This window comes from Perca flavescens, chromosome 9 (genome assembly GCF_004354835.1).
Source record: "Perca flavescens isolate YP-PL-M2 chromosome 9, PFLA_1.0, whole genome shotgun sequence".
Taxonomy (NCBI): Eukaryota; Metazoa; Chordata; class Actinopteri; order Perciformes; family Percidae; genus Perca; species Perca flavescens.
In genome coordinates, this window is record NC_041339.1 from 33,896,384 (window position 1) to 33,913,079 (window position 16,696).

General features: G+C 43.7%; 1 protein-coding gene across 1 annotated transcript in view; it reads left to right on the forward strand.

The window, feature by feature from the left end:
- The first annotated feature begins 218 nt into the window (after positions 1 to 218).
- Positions 219 to 16,696, forward strand: part of zc3h3 (zinc finger CCCH-type containing 3) — a 93,937-nt gene continuing 77,459 nt past the window's right edge. The window contains exons 1-3 of the mRNA XM_028588197.1: positions 219 to 307; positions 1,801 to 3,289; positions 5,135 to 5,307. Of these exons, the coding sequence (XP_028443998.1) occupies positions 262 to 307; positions 1,801 to 3,289; positions 5,135 to 5,307 (1,708 nt within the window). The 5' untranslated portion in view covers positions 219 to 261. The remainder of the gene's footprint in view (positions 308 to 1,800; positions 3,290 to 5,134; positions 5,308 to 16,696) is intronic.

Below are 16,696 nucleotides of genomic sequence, written 5' to 3' on the forward strand. Positions count from 1 at the left end.
GAAAACTGTCCGACTTGAGGGCGGACTTTTGTCACCGCCCCCGGGTGCTGCCGCCTGCTCTCGTCCGCTTTGCAGGCGAGGCGCAGTTCATCTCGAACGAGCCTACTCAAACGTAATTCTGACCTATAAGACAAGACTCAGGGTTTTTTTGTAACCTCTAGTCATCGCAGACCTCGTTCTGTGATTGGTCTGTATAAAACACGTCATCCGAAAGCGCACATTTTCATCGTAGTTTGATGACCAAACGATTCAGTTGTAAACATGGAGGAGAGGGAGGCACTGAAGAGGCAAATTGAACTTCTGCAAAGTAAATCTCTCTTGTTAAATGTTGTCGGTTCATTTGGAAGCAGCCGGGTTAGAAAATGTTTTTAATGGTTACGCTCTTTACATTCAGAGCTGTCGTGTGGATGTGGACACGCGTTTTGAAGGGTTCCAAAATGAACGTTAGGCTAACCGTTAGCTTTGCCTCCAGTACAAACTGCCCACACGTCTCCGGAGAGACGCTGGTTCCTTTTTCTACTCCTCATGATATACGACATGTAGCTATAACCTTAGATACATAGCTTTAGTTAGCTGATATATTCTGTATTCAATTTGCAGTGGAAGTAAATAACTAGTTCGCTGTCAACAGGTTAGCTTAGCTAACTGTGAGGAATAACGTTAACGGTTAGCTAATGGTCGGTTCAGCCAACAAATTAGCTATCCTTCACGTTACAGAAAACCGTTTTTCCACTTGACGTTACACCTGGCTGTATTTAGCTAACGACATATGCCTCAGTGTAGAGTACACAGTAACGCTGGGTGACAATGACAGGATAGCACAACACCAAGTGTAAATTGTTGTTCCATTACAATCCGCCAGAACAGCGTCAGTGCTTCTTATCATAGATCAGGTGCGTCAAACTCAGTTTCCCAGAGGGCCACACTGGGAAGTGAGGATCACATCAAGGGCCGGACATGTAGAGTTTATCAACATGCTTTTATTTATGAGAAAAAGTCAAATATTTTGACTGCATTATTGCATGTCTCATATACTGTAGTCTTCTCACTTACATTTTGGGACATCATGAAGCCCCAAAAAAGTTCCTTAGCCAGCGACAAATACGTTGAATAAAGTGCTGAAAAAGGCCTCAAAATTGTCTGAAAAGTGCCAAAAACATCGTAAAAAGTGCCAAAAAAACTCTGTAAAAGTGGCAAAACATTGAGCAAAGCATCAAAAACGTTAAAACAAAGTGCCTAAAGCATTGAAAATAAACTGCTAGAGAAGGCATCAAAAATATTGAAAAAAACACCAAAAACTTTGGAAAAAGCGACAAAAAGTAGGTGGGCCTGAATTTATTGTGACTCTAAATTGAAATGTGGGCCGGATCAAAACCTGCGAGGGGCCGGATTTGGCCCTCAGACCTTGAGTTTGACACGTGTCATAGATTAACGTTAAAAGAGCCTGGAACTCTGCAGATGTTAACAATTTTCTTCTGAAAGATATTTCCTCATTTGATGACGATAATGCTGGTGGTGAAAGACTCATACGTTGCTCCCAAATGTCCGATCAGTTTAGATAGAACAGTAGTGCAACGTTAGAGGGTCATTTCCCAAAGAGACAGTTTATTATTATTATTATTTATTTATTATTATTTTTTCATCTTTAAACTAAACCAACATGACTAAATGCAATTAAAGTGAAGTGAGAAATATATTTTGCTGGGTAAACCGACACTCTTACATGGTTTCTGTTTTCTTGTAGTTCATCCCTCTGTATGGGATTGTACAGCTAAATGACTCCTGTTTTTAATTTCCCAGATCTCATCAATGAACATAAGAGTGTCCATGGCGACACCCCGTTTGCAGGAGATGAGCAGAGGCATCCAGAAGCTCCAATGTCAGCCAGAGGCAGAGGTCACGGCACATCTGTCACCCTTCCTCGCAGCTCCAGAGGGGGACTGTATGCTCCTCTGAGACGTGGAAGCTGGAGGGAAACGTACTCGCTGAACAACAAGAATTCCCAGTCCTCTGTCGGACGTCCCTCAGCTTCTTCCTCCTCCTCTCTCCATCAGTCCAGTTCCTACGGTGTATCTTACAGCACCTCACTGCCCAGCAACAGCAGAGGAGAGGAGAGTGCTAGAATCACAACATCATCAGGGATCCCTCAGCAGAAGAGAGAGGGACATACAAACAGTATCGCGGGGAGAGTTGCGGCAAAGAAAGAAAACGCAGATGCTGTTAGAAAGACCGGAGCGGCTGTGTCTCAGTATGAAGGAGGAACAGGAGATTCAAGCTCAACAGGCACTACTACTGCCCAACGTGAACCGCTTCACGGACGGACTCAAGATCTGCAGGGGAGGACTGAAAGCAGCCGTGACGTCTTGCCAGAAAACCGAGTCAGTGGTTCTTCGGTAGTGCGGTCTTCAGTTCGGGCCGACGCCTCGACCAGTTTGCAGAGCAGCCCTCCGGCACTGATCAAACCTTCCCTCTCAAGCAAAACCGGCACTGAGACTAAACCAACTATTACTACTCCGGCAGTTTTCATGGCTGGTAATACCGCACCACCTCTTTCTGTGTCTAAAGTATCAAAACAACCCTCCGTCAAACCCACGTCTCACACCAGCCGGGGCCAAGTCAGCGCGTCTGTTTTGAAAAAATCCAAGTTCACTTGGGTAAAGAGCCGCAACGTGGGAGGAGTGGACCCTCCACAAGCTAGCCCTGTTTCCTCACCCAAAGGCAAAGCCTTGGCTGTTGCCCCGGCGTCAGTCTCAAAAGCTGGAGTTGCCAGTGGAAGCTCCCCATTATGCACAAACAAGAGAACGCCTGGCAAGAAGCTACCCCGAAAGCTAAGCTCGATCAGTGTGGCCCCCAAGACCTCCAAATACAGATGGGTCTCCTCCTCCGCTGGAGCCCAAGCTAAAGTCCCTCGAAAGTCTCCATCGCCCAAAGCCCTGGCTCCTTCGCCGAGAGCTCTGGAGAAGGGCGAGGTTACCAAGAAACTCAGAGCAGCCTCCACTCCCTCTGCTAAGATGAGAAAGGGAATCGCGGGTTCCTCTACCAACTCCTCAACCAGTAGCCGCTACCGCTGGAAGGCTGGGGGTCCGAGTACCTCCCCGGCAGCGGCGGCAGGGACAGCGGTGGCCCGTCGTAGATCCGCCTTCCACTGGACGTCAGAAAAAAGCAACAAAGGAGTGAAAGGAGTTGCTTTGCCATCTGTGAGCCAACGTAGCTCCTTCATGCCCTCCTCCTCTCCTTCTGGGTTCAAGCTCCGCAGCAGGATGAAAATCATTAGGAGATCTGCTAGTGGGTAAGTAATAGTAACATGGGCATGATCAGATTTTTCTTCTAGTTTACGTTGTGCTCTGACACCTTCTCCACATATGTTCTTTTCAATTTGTTTTGATTTGTATTTATTCATCAATCAACAGTGTGTTGGAAAAAAAAAAAGAAAACAATATAAACCACAATATAAAATCACAAACTTAGACAAACCAATCCAATTTTACCAAAGTAATGCTTGTATACAGTGGCACTCATAAGTTTATGAACCCATGCTGAAGTTGACTAAAAAAAAAAAAAAAAAAATCATCTTTTGGAAATTGATGTTAAGGCCTTAATTAAAAAAAATTAGGAAAAATCCAACCTTTAAGGACACCAATTTTCTTTGTGATTGAATAATGTATCGTAAATAAATAAATGTTCTTCCTTAAAATACAGGGGGCATAAGTATACACACTCCTATGTCAAATTCCCATAGAGGCAGGTAGAGTTTTATTTTTAAAGGCCAGTTATTTCATGGATCCAGGATACTATGCATCCTGATAAAGTTCCCTTGGCCATTTGGAATTAAAATAGCCCCCCCACACCATCACATACTCTTCACCATTTCCATACATACCAAGAAAATTGGTGTCTTTAAAAGTTGGATTTTTCCTCATTTTTTAAATTAAGGCATTCATTTTTTCATTCCTCTCTTTAGTCAACTTTAGCATGGGTTCATAAACTTATGAGTGCCACTGTAGTCCTGCCCCTACTTCACAATAGCTTATTATTATAGAAAAAAACTAAAATATGCATACACAGCATACAAAATTGTGGGTCGTACAACACTTTACACTTACAACAATATACAACAACATACAACAATACACTTACATTACATTTCAATTCCTATTCTTTATTCCAGTTTCTTTGCAGTAGCTGTCTTTTGCCAGATGGTGGCAGCAAAGTATGGCAGAATACTTGAATTAAATAGAATTTTCTTCTTCTTCTTAATAGTAGCCTCTTGTGCAGGGGTGTCTAACTCACTTTCACTAAGGGCCACTCTGAATGAAAATCACATCAAGGGCCAGACAAGTATAGTTCATTCACATGCTTTTATTAAGAAAAGTCAAATATCTTTGATTGTATTGCTGCATGTGGCTTTTTTGTTTTTTAATATGTTTGTCACATACTTTTGTTATTTTTGTTGCTTTCTCCGACACTTTTGTCACTTATTTCGACTTTTGTCGCATTTTTGTTATCCTAAAGCCCTACAAAGGTCAGCAGAGAAGTTCCTTAGCGATCATAGAGTTTAGCAAATCAAAGAAAACAACGAATACATTTTCAAAAGTAGGCCACCACACGGCCGACTCACAGCAACCTGTTTCATAGCCTGAATATGAAGACTCTCTGGGATTTGTCAGTTGTCAAATTGGGCAATTTCTGCTCTGAGTGTTGTGTAATTGCTGTTTGAAAAAACACTTTCCTGTCTTTTTGGGTTTGGCGCACAACTAGATAAAATTTATTGTGAACCTGGGCGCCCGGATTGCTCACCTGGTAGAGCAGGTGCCCATGTGTAGAGGCTCAGTCCTCAACGCAGCGACTCAGGGTTCGAGTCCGACCTGCGGCCATTTGCTGCATGTCTCCCCCCTCTCTCCCCCGTTTCCTGTCTACAGCTGTCCTGTTCTCTATATTAAAGGCTGAAATGCCCCAATAATGATTGTAAAAATAAATAAATAAATAAAATAAATGTATTGTGAACCTAAGTTGGCCGGACTAAAACCTGCGAGGGGCCAGGTTTGGCCCGCGGGCCCTAAGTTGGACACATGTATGTGCTCTAGTGAATTACTGATTACGCTGTTCTCCTTTGTCCGCTGTCCTGTGACCACAGTGGAGGCGGTTCAGAGAAGGGGACCAGCCCGTCAGCAGTGAGGTACTCCCTGCGGGGTCGGATGCACAGCTCCACCAGGAGTCCCATAGGAGTCCGGAGGACCCCCTCCAGGGAGCTTGTGTCTTTTGGTAGACACAAGCTGAGGCGGCTCTCCCCCACCTCATCAAGGACAAGTAAGAAGCACATACTTCACATTATAGTGGATATACTGTAGTAGGGGTGGGAAAAACAATCGAAAATCCTAAGTATCGTGATTTTCTTTGTGCCGATTTTTAAAATTGAATCTTTTCCCTAGAACTAATATTTTGTATTTATTTTTACCAATGATTCCCCTAGATATTTTCTGTTTGTACGGTACCTCTGATGCCGACTACATCACATCCGTTTCCAGCAAAACAGAAAATCCATGTAATGTTCTCATTTACAAATGAAATAAATGTCAGACTGACTGACATGTGATGTGCATTCTTCTTAGAAAACTATTAGTTTTTAGAAATGTCTCATGATATATTGTCTCTAGAAGTGTATTACTCAACTTTTGTTTTTGTTAGAGAAGGAAGAGACAATCGCAATACTCAATAAAGTAAAGTAAACTTCTTTGACTTTTATGCACATCATGTCTTTTTTTTTTTTTTTTTTTTTTATATTAGTTTTTCTAAAAAAAATCCCAATATACCGCCTTAAGCACAGTATTGAAATATACCGCGATATATTGAATTGTGACCCATGTATCATGATACGTATCGTACCGCCAGATTCTTGCCAGTGCACAGCCCTAGTTAAGAGGGAACATATCAAACTTATTTGGCTAGTTGGGTTACGACCGTGTTGTCCGTGGTCTCTCCCCAACTTAGAAGCATGTGGATCTCCGCTACCATCCAGTTCAAATTCTCACCCACTACTAGGGCTGGGCGATATATCGATATAAAAAATATATCGATATATTTTTAAATGAGATATGGAATTAGACCATATCGCATATATCAATATAGTTCAAATGTGATCCTTGCTCCCATAGATATATACACAGATGTCGCCTTGAGGTTCTAAACATACGTCAAAACCGCCGCCATCTTGGAACAGGGGTCCGAAGCATTCAGATCAACGCTAAAGATGCCGGACTTTTGTACTGCTTAATTATGTTCGATAGAGGAAATGAAAAGAACAAACCGCAATGAATAACATTTAACAGGTGACAATGTGTTTTATGATTATGTATGCCGCCTTCGACCAGCAATCTGAGCTCCGGCGGCAGCGGGAGGCGGAGAGCTCCGTGGCCGGCCGCAGCGTCTCTTCCCCCGGGCAAAACACAGCTTTGCCTCGCTGCTGCGCCGGTCCCCGCTGATCCAAATCGGACCAGCCAAAGACAGAGTGGTGATCGGTAGGATCTTACACGTAGTCCAGGACGACCTGTATGTCGATATCGGCGGAAAGTTCCACTAAGTTTGCCGGCGGCAGGCGGACGGAGAGAAGCTACAGCGGGGCAGCAGAGACCGTCTGCTGCCCGTTAAAATTACATGTAACGCATAAATACATACAGAAATAAATAGTGGAGGAATGAGCCTGGACATTTCAGTCTGTTTTAAACTTCACCTTGAAGCAGAAACTCTTAGTTCAGAAGGGTGAAGTTTCCGTTTGGACTCAGATCTGTGAACCGATCATAATAAATATTCTTTGTATTAACACATTAATTAGTTTCTTTGTTTTGTAGTCGATAGTTCATCTTTTAGTTTACTTAAGTGGAAGCAGTATCAAGTGGAAGAATGGGACTATAAACCTAGGCTTACAGGCATGAGGCATTACATTTTGAACAAAGTAGATTATATTAATATCAAAAGCTTAATTGACCTTTGGAACGAATCACAAATATGGAGCTTTGATTTCAAAAAAGGTACTCCTGTTATACAGTATTTAGGTTTACATTTTATTGTTATTTGAACAGCTGAGCATTTAATCATGAACCAGGTGAAGAAACCGGTTTATTATTTATTTGATTTTGCAACTGTTTCTATGAAACTACAGTGGGGGAAATAAGTATTTGACCCCTTGCTGATTTTGCAGGTTTGCCCACTTACAAAGAATGCAAAAATCTACAATTTTAATCATATGTACATTCTAACAGTGAAAGACAGAATCCCAAAGAAAATTCCAGAAAATCACATCATATGAATTTATTAAAATTGATAACCATCTGATGAGGAAAAACAAGTATTTGACCCCCTGGACAAACAGCAAGTATTCTGGCTCCTACAAGCCAGTTAGTCTTTCTTTAAGACACAGCCCCAATCTGAACCAATTATCTACATCAAATACACCATCCTCACCTCGTTACCTGTATAAAAGACACCTGTCAACACCCAAACAACCAGCATCCAACATAACCACCATGGGCAAGACCAAAGAGCTTTTCTACGGACATCAGGGACAAGATTGTTGATCTGCACAAGGCTGGGATGGGCTACAAGAGAATCGGAAAGCAACTTGAGAGAAAAAATCAACTGTCGGTGCAGTTATCAGGAAATGGAAGAAGCACCACACCACCGCCAACCTCCCTCGGTCTGGTCCTCCACACAAGATCTTGCCTCGTGGGGTGTCCCTGATCATGCGAACGGTGAGGAATCATCCCAAAACCACAAGGGGGGAACTGATGAATCAACGGAAGGCAGCTGGGACCACAGTTACAAAAAAACGGTTGGTAACACACTACGCCCGTCATGGATTGAAATCCTGCAGTGCACGCAAGGTCCCCCTGCTCAAGAAGAAACATGTACAGGCCCGCATGAAGTTCGCCATTCACCACCTGGACGACTCAGAAGAGGCCTGGAAGAAGGTGATGTGGTCAGATGAGACCAAAATAGAACTTTTTGGCCTCAACTCAACTCGTCGTGTTTGGAGGGCAAAGAACACAGAGTACAACCCAAAGAACACCATCCCCACCGTCAAGCATGGTGGTGGCATCATCATGCTTTGGGGGTGCTTTTCAGCCAAGGGGACGGGACAACTCCATCGTATTGAGGGGAGGATGGACGGGGCCATGTATCGTGGAATTCTGGACCGACATCTCCTTCCCTCAGTGAGAGAGCTGAAGATGGGTCGAGGATGGGTGTTTCAGCACGACAACGACCCTAACCGATTGAAAATCTTTGGAGGGAGCTTAAAATTCAAGTTGCCAGGCGACAACCTCGGAACCTGAATGATTTGGAGGCTGTCTGCAGGGAGGAGTGGGCCAACATCCCTGCCGAAATGTGCACAGACCTTGTCACCAACTATAAAAACCGTTTGACATCTGTGCTGGTCAATAATGGCTTTTCTACAAAATATTAACATGCTGTTTGTCCAGGGGGTCAAATACTTGTTTTTCCTCATCAGATGGTTATCAATTTTAATAAATTCATATGATGTGATTTTCTGGAATTTTCTTTGGGATTCTGTCTTTCACTGTTAGAATGTACATATGATTACAATTGTAGATTTTTGCATTCTTTGTAAGTGGGCAAACCTGCAAAATCAGCAAGGGGTCAAATACTTATTTCCCCCACTGTACATGTGACATGTCATATTTGATTTTGGCTTTGACTGAACATTTGCTCTCACTTTGCGGAAAAAATATCGGGATATATATCGTATATCGATATTCAGCCAAAATATATCGGGATATGACTTTTGGTCCATATCGCCCAGCCCTACCCACTACTTAGTTAATAAGAATTACCCTCTACGGCGATTTGGTGGTGCTATGGTGTTTTGGCCAATAACTCGCCTACTGGCCATCAAGCATTCAAAAACTTTATATCACCATTTAATTCTCAGGTCCTGCAGGATCTTGTGAGATTTTAGTCACAATAAATCTAGTGATTAGTGTACTGCTAAGTGTCCATATAAAGCGTGTATTTCTTAGCGCCAGAGAGTGTACGCAGAGAAAATGCGCTGCACTCAGCGTCTTTTTTTTCAGAGCGCTCTGATTTTCTTTTTTTTGTGCGGGTGCTCAGAGCTCACGCAGCGCTTTACTGCCAGAGGAAAATGTGATATGGACACAGGCCCTTAGGACAAATGCATGTCCACTAGATTTCCCACTACAAGTGTGGCCCAAATCCAATCAAGGCGATGCTGCCTTCTGTTACACTGTGCTCTCTGCCAAACGTCATGTTGGGTGCTCTTTTCTGGAGGTTTTGTTAATCTATGTGATTGTGTTGGAGTCTTGCTATCTGTGAGGTCGGCCTTTATTTTGCCTCTTACCTGATGACAGGATCGTATGCATGACTTGTTCCATATTTTCATTAGATTGATGTTACAAAAGGTCTGCTACAGCGCGTTCAGTCAATCTCTTATATCCGCAAGCCCCACCCCAAAACATCACCAAGTCTCACTGTGTTTAATGCATCAAAGTCAGCACAGAGGAGGTCAGTGTGTGTATTTCCACTGACTGCGGAACGTCTGCGTTCCGACTGCGTCCCAGCTCCGCCGGTCCGCACCCCTCCGCAGCAGATATACGCAGAGCTTCTATTTTTGCCGGACGGCGGAGAGCTCCGCAGCAATTCAGCACACGGCAGATAATGCGGGACAGGAAGTCGAGCACAGAAACAAAATAAATATCCGGTTAAGTTTCAAAATAAAATACACCGTGCTCACGGCGGATCATATCTCCCTGCACTACACCTTGAAAACACAGCACAGAGCTGTTTCCCCTCTACTCCTCTGGATGGAAACTAACTGTTGTTGGTTTTGAGGTTCTATTCTACGTGCATTTGCGAGATCTCGTGGGTCCTCGTGACTACAGCTGTCAGTCGTGGCCGCAGCCTTGCCGCAACAAATCCGGACCTGTATTGACGGACGGCGGAGCACGGAGCCGACACGCAGCCGGTCCGCAGTTGGTGGAATTTCTGAGTCAGTTTATTGCTTTAGTTGACTTCATTTTCTTTCTACTTTGGCATCATGTGTCCTTCAGTGCTTGTGTCAGTTTTGCACAACCCATGTCCTCAGACTACTGCCCACTTCATATTAGTAGAATATAGTATGTACTACTGTATAAACGTATTGTCGTAGTACATTGTTTTAGCAGTCATTTCACAAGAAATCTGTGTATTTTACCATTTTGTAAAAAATGTAATCTTTATATATTTAAAAGCCTTAAATATTTCTGAATATATTCCAAGATATTCTTGGAGCTGTTTTTACCTCCATCTGCAATTCATTTGAGCTAATCCACTTAAAATGTCAACCACTCACAAATCAAGCTTTTTTTTTTTACCGCATACTTGTATACTTTTATGTTTTCAGTGTTAACACCACATACCTAAAACCTGCTTGTAATTGGTATGCATTATGGAATCGGGACAATCCGAACAAGTAGGTGGCCCTTCAGCTGTGGCTCTGACAGCTGCTGTTCGGTCCATCTCCAGCAGAGGGCAGCAGCTCACACCCATGTAGTCCTTGTCGGGGCTTTGTGTTGCCGGCTGTCACTGGAGAGGCTTAACAGGCACACTCTAAAGAGGAGGAGGGGCGAGGTTAATTGATTGCCCAATTCAGCCGTGATGGCGAACAAGTGCCGATAGCGAGTAATTTGCAGAGGTGGAGGCAGGCGGCGTCGCTGCTATCAAGCCCAGGCACCGCTCTCCCTCCAGTAGATAAAAAGGAGCTAATGCATAATTATCCTTTTGCAAATTGGATTGTTTTAACGAACTGTAGAATATAGGCCTAACCTGATGGAAAGCAATCATTGTTTTTACAGTCCCACCCCCTCCCTCACCCCACCTCACCCCCTTTCCTCTTGCCCCTCCAACCCTCCGGTCATACTGCGTGTACCCTACACGCCTCATGCCCATCTTGGTGCAATCTCCCATACTCAATGAAGTCAGAAGACATTAGAAAAGCCATCCCTATTAACATAAGCCTTTATTCGTCCCCATGGCTCTGCGTCTTATCAGTCTGCTTCTCTTTTTCTGATTCTTTAACTTTTTCTATGCTTCCTCACACCACCAACGTCCCCCCCCCCTCTTCCCCTCCTCTTCATCATTTCTCTGTGTATGCTATGTCATGCGGAGACCCTGAATGGCCCACAGCAGGAACACACGCGTCTCTAATTAAAGACGGGCTTTCAGAATCCGAGACACGGGAAAGGTGGAGCAGGGGGTGAGCGCAGGGGGAAGATGGAGTGAGGAAAGCTGCTCGTAGCCGTCTGTGCCTCCGATAAGAGCCGCTAATAAAGAGCAAATTGAATTACTAATGATGGGAAGCAGAGTCCCTATAGATGAGCCCGTTAAAAAACCAAACAAACCTTATGACCACTCACACATGCGTGATAATACACTCCCAAACAATGTTTCTTAATTTCCTCCTCAATGGCCAGCTTTAGCCTCTCCTCTCCGCGTTAGGGGTCCTGTTTTCTGAGGTGCTTGCTTATCTGTGGTTTAATTTAAAGCGGGCATAAACCTAAGTAAGCAGTTAGGGCTGTAATGAATCCAGAGGTGTGTGTGTGAATGTATATAGCTATATATATGTGTTTGTGCGTGTGTGTGTGTGTGTGTGTGCTTGCATGGGCCTGGAGACAGCCATGTAGCCCAGATAATCTAATAAAGCAGATAAATGTCAGGAGCGGACAGAACACAGAGAGGAAGAGTGCTGAGCTGTGCGGCTTCAGGCCCCATGTGACAGGCTTCTGGAGCGTTTTAGGTCTCTATCTCACTCCGGTTTCTTTCCTCCCTCACCATCTCTCATCCAGTCTCACTCAGGCTTTTTCCTCTCCGTGGCAGTCTTCACCGCTCCGCTAATATGCCTCGTGACTTTTTTTATTTATTTTTTTTTAAGCCCAGTACTGCATATCACTTTGCAGACTACAGGCATTTTTTTCTGTATAATCTTATTCTAGGTCTGAACTTTAATGTGATGAGAGTTCATTCGAATTTATAAATCACTTTTCTGAAAACCAAAATTGAGAGAGCTAATGTAAAAAAATGAGCATCAGCAAATCACACTCGTGTCAAAGTCTAATATCACAGCGTGGCAACTTATAACTCTTGGCTGCAAATAATGATTATTTTCTCTATCGGTGGGTCTGCTGATTGCGTTCTCGATAATCCACAGCAGGACATTGCTTAGCTTCCGTGTCTGTACTCCTGGCCTGCTTCTCCAAACTGGGGACAAGCCGACCACCATCTCCTGTAGCTAACACACTGACTATGGAGAAGTAGCTCACACAACACCACTTCAAAAGATCTCAACTATCCCTTTAAGACACTGTTTAAAAAAAAAAAAAAAAAAAAAAAACACATGCACCTAGAGCTCTGCAATTTTTACAACTCACATTTTTTGGAAGTCAATTTATCATTTATCCTTGTGCTGTTGATTCTAATTAATCAAATATTTGCAGGTGCACTTTCCTTTTGTAGATGTCTTCGTAACATTAATGGCATGTTTACATTGCAACTGTCACGGCTGAGGGTGAAATGATTGTTGGTGTGATAGTATTTAGAAGTGGGTACCCACTGGCTACTCGAGTTTTACTGCTCAGCTGGTCCCCAGCCCTGTTTACGTAAATCATAAAACACACACACACACACACACACACACACACACACACACACACACACACAGTCAGATTGTTTGTGTGTTGTAGTAGGAGTGACTCTCTTACACCTTTGCTCTCAGCATCAGCTTACCAATGTGCTGCCCCCACCCCTCCACCCTCTGATACCATGGAGCCCATTACCACCACTAAAGAATCTTCCCTTCTCAACCCCCCCATGACCCACCCCCTACCCCTTCAGGGATCCCGTTACCGTGCCTACAGTGATCCCATTTATTTCACCCATAAATCACATGTGCTGCTCTGCATCGGGGTCCTACTCTCTCCAGTGCTATGCATGTAGGCTACACAGTACTGTATGTACGACACATGATGCAACCACAAATGAAATGTTAAGATACCATTTTAATTTGCACATACATATAAATGTCGACTTGTCTGCTTTAAGACAAACTTCCTTTTTAAGTAAATATGCCAACAGTCCAATAGGACTCAGGCAGTCATTACAGCAGATGATTACATTGCCATCTGGCCATTTACACCACGCACTGCTGACCTAAATGAAGTTTAGGCCCACCTTTTTGACTTTCAAAAAATCAGACAAAAGTAGTGCATTATTAAACATGGAGGGAAGTGACGGTTCACCCCAAACTGTGAAAGAACAGTGAAGGTGCATTTAAATGAATATTCGATTTGCCGGCTGCACCTGCACAAAGGGGAAACCTGTTTTGGCATTGCCATCCTTGCAGACCTATTTATGTACTTCTACCTCTGCTGTTGCTACATTACGACCTTGCAGTTGTACATTGTGATTTTCTGCTGTCTTTGACTTGTGTTGATCTTCTCTCAGCCTTGCTAATCAGAGTCTTGGAGTATCATCAGTAGGTCATCATTTAAACGTTTCATGTTCTTAAACCTTGTTAGTAGGTAAACCTTCGATATCCATGTTATTGTCCAGGAAGTAAGAATATAGCAATATTTGTTGGCATAAAGTCATTACATTTTTGATGATGATATGAATATGAAAACACAAAGATCACTATATATCACTGCCAACGAGTTTGTCTTTGGACTGCACTCTAAAGCCCAGGCTGTCCCTTTTTTGACTGCAGCTTGGCGCTACACACGCTTGTTTTATTTTTGTTTGTTTTTCTTTGCATCACTATTTGGTTCACACTTTCTCCAGTTTCTCCCACTTTTCCTTCACACCACAGGCACTTGTCCTGCACACACACACACACACACACACACACACACACACACACACACACACACACACACACACACACACACACACCCAGAGGCTGCTTATAGAGGAAATGAACTCCTTATTTATTTATTTGTTTGTTTGGACATCACAGCCCACAGCTGTTGTAGTTATGTGCATACTGGAAGTGTCACTCGATAGCTAATGTACGTGTATACAGATTATTCTCAGAACTTTTTATTGGTCAAATGATTTTGTGTGTGTGTGTGTGTGTGTGAGTGAGTGATTCTCCCATCAGCTGTCTTTCTACATACCGTTCTCTGAATGCCATTCTCCAGTGCTCCCATAGTATTATCAGTCAAACAACACACACGCATTTGCACTGTGCAGACCTTAACCAAATGCAAAAGCGCACGCACACACTCAACCGTGCACACACTGGCGTTCTGCTCATTCCTTTTCAATTTCTCGCGCTCTCTGTGTCTGACAGGTGGACCTGTGTCCTCTCTTTCTGTCTTGTGTCTCTGTCTGTGGTGTCCTTTTTCTTTCTTTCTCTTTATATCTGTCACCATTTGTCACACACGCGCAAACACGTCTGCAGGACACATGCTCCCACAAACATGCAAACAAATCAAACATCCAGAATTGTTGCATTACCATAATGATTTAGGCAAAAACTACTGTTGCCACTGCCGACAGAGTAGGAGAGGTACACAAGTTTTTGTTTCTTTTCTGCGTATGTTTTAGCATTCAGGAGGAAAAAGTAGCTTCAACCCCTGCATGCATATATCTTTGTGCCTGCTATAAACAGTATGGCTATTTGGTTGCGTGAATGATTCAGTTTCTCATGTTAGATGGTATCTTGTGCAGGATGGGCTCAGTATAGCTCTCTGACGCGGTGCACAGTAACACTTGGCATTTTGATTAACCTCTTAGGACCCAGGGAGCAGTGCAGGCCAGTGATCAGACCCCTGTATACATTATGTCCACATAACTGTAACTCATAACCATCTGTATTGTAAGACCCCTCCTCCTTCCATGGACTCTCATCAAACTGTCAACTGGCCATAATTAAAGTTCAGACTCATTCGAGATCAACATGCAGATGGACCTTGCTGGCCTCAAGGACACACAAAGAGTAGTGAACACACTAAACCTGTTCAAATGACTGGAATAACGTCTGTTGAAAACTTTTCAAATTGCTTAACAGGTTTCACATATTGTCATTAAGAAAAAAAAAACCTGTTTTATATGGTTCTAGATGTTCCAACAGTCTTTGATGTATTTTTGACAGAACTCCAAGATGAGCTCATAGTGCTGTTGCCATCCTGAGGGGTTGTGAGGAGAGTTTTTATCCTACGTACGTTTGAGGGGGGGGGATGAGCGGCAAGTGTTGAAATGTGTCATCAATACTATTGAGTCCAGAAACCTTAGCCTGAGATGACTGTGACTCCTTCCCAGTTAAGGGGGTAAATGTTTTCTTGGTATCCAGAGGAGTGGCCCATGTGCCAGGCTGTGTGAATAAATCAGAAACCTAACAGGACGCAGGCAAAGCCTTCCTAATTATTTGAGAACACATGGCAGGCAATACCGGTGTCATTTATTGGTAAATGGCTTTTCTGGGGTTGAGTTCATTGCCATCTTTGGCTATGGAAGGGGGGGGTATGAATCCTGACAATAATGGAAGTTTCCAATGTTTAAACGGACACATGCCCAATTCCTCATGACTTTGTCTTCTGCCTAGAGACTGTGGTGTAATTCAGTGGCTCCCAAACTTTTCCATGTCAAGGACCACTAAACTGACACACAACAGACCGCGGACCTAGACTGGGTGAACCCAGCCCGATCTGCCGGCGATTTGATTTCTCCCTGCAGCTCAGGCTGGAAACCTGTACGTTTATCTATCCTGCTTCCGTTACAAATCTGCGGGGACCAATCACAAACTGGCTTATCCACCTGGCGCGCTATTGGCGGGTTTAACACGATGACGATAGGGAAGCGATGGCAAGCAGCTTTTTGTTTACATTCAACATGGCGGCCACCCATTGATGCCGCCGCCGCTGCTACGTCACCCAGATCGTTGGTCTGATTGGTTAAAGGACTACCCAATTGCGCCCAGAGTCATTTGAACTATGCCCGATGATCCCGCCTCTTGTGCAGTAGAAAATACAGAGCAGACTCCCCAGACTAATGTTCAATCTTAAAAGATTGAGCTTGGTCTGGTGATAGCCAGACTACCGCGGACCCCCATTTGATAAGATTTCATCCCAGGGTCCCCCATCTGATAGGACTTTTGCATTAAAAGTTGTATTACAGAAAGTGTATGAATACCCATGACCAAAATCAAGGACCCCTGGTGGTCCTCGGGCCCCTAGTTTGAGGACCACTGGTGTAATCTTATGTATACAGTTCAAGTAATGATTCAAATCATTAAAAGTCTCCAATGTTGAAATTACACTAAACTCAACATAGTCACGGAGCAACATCTAAGCTCTGTTAATTCTTAAACTTTTTCTCTAATTCTATCAATCAGTGTGGGTCAGTGCTGTGCAGTTATGGTCTTGTTGTGTTGCATTCTGGTAACAGGGAGGGGAAAGTACAATGCCATTAGGAGCTACTCCATAAATCTTCACCTTTTGTCAGCTGGGAAGCAGGCTGGTATAGCCGCCCAGCCCCTCACCCTGCTGTACCCCCCCTGTCCCTATGACAGTAACCCTATCTCCCCCAGCTCCCCTCCATATGTCTGCACACACTGACGTGTTACCATAATAATTATTGGGGGGTTAGTCGTTTACGTGGGAAGAAGAGCAAAGAGTCTGAGGAGCGCTTGGCA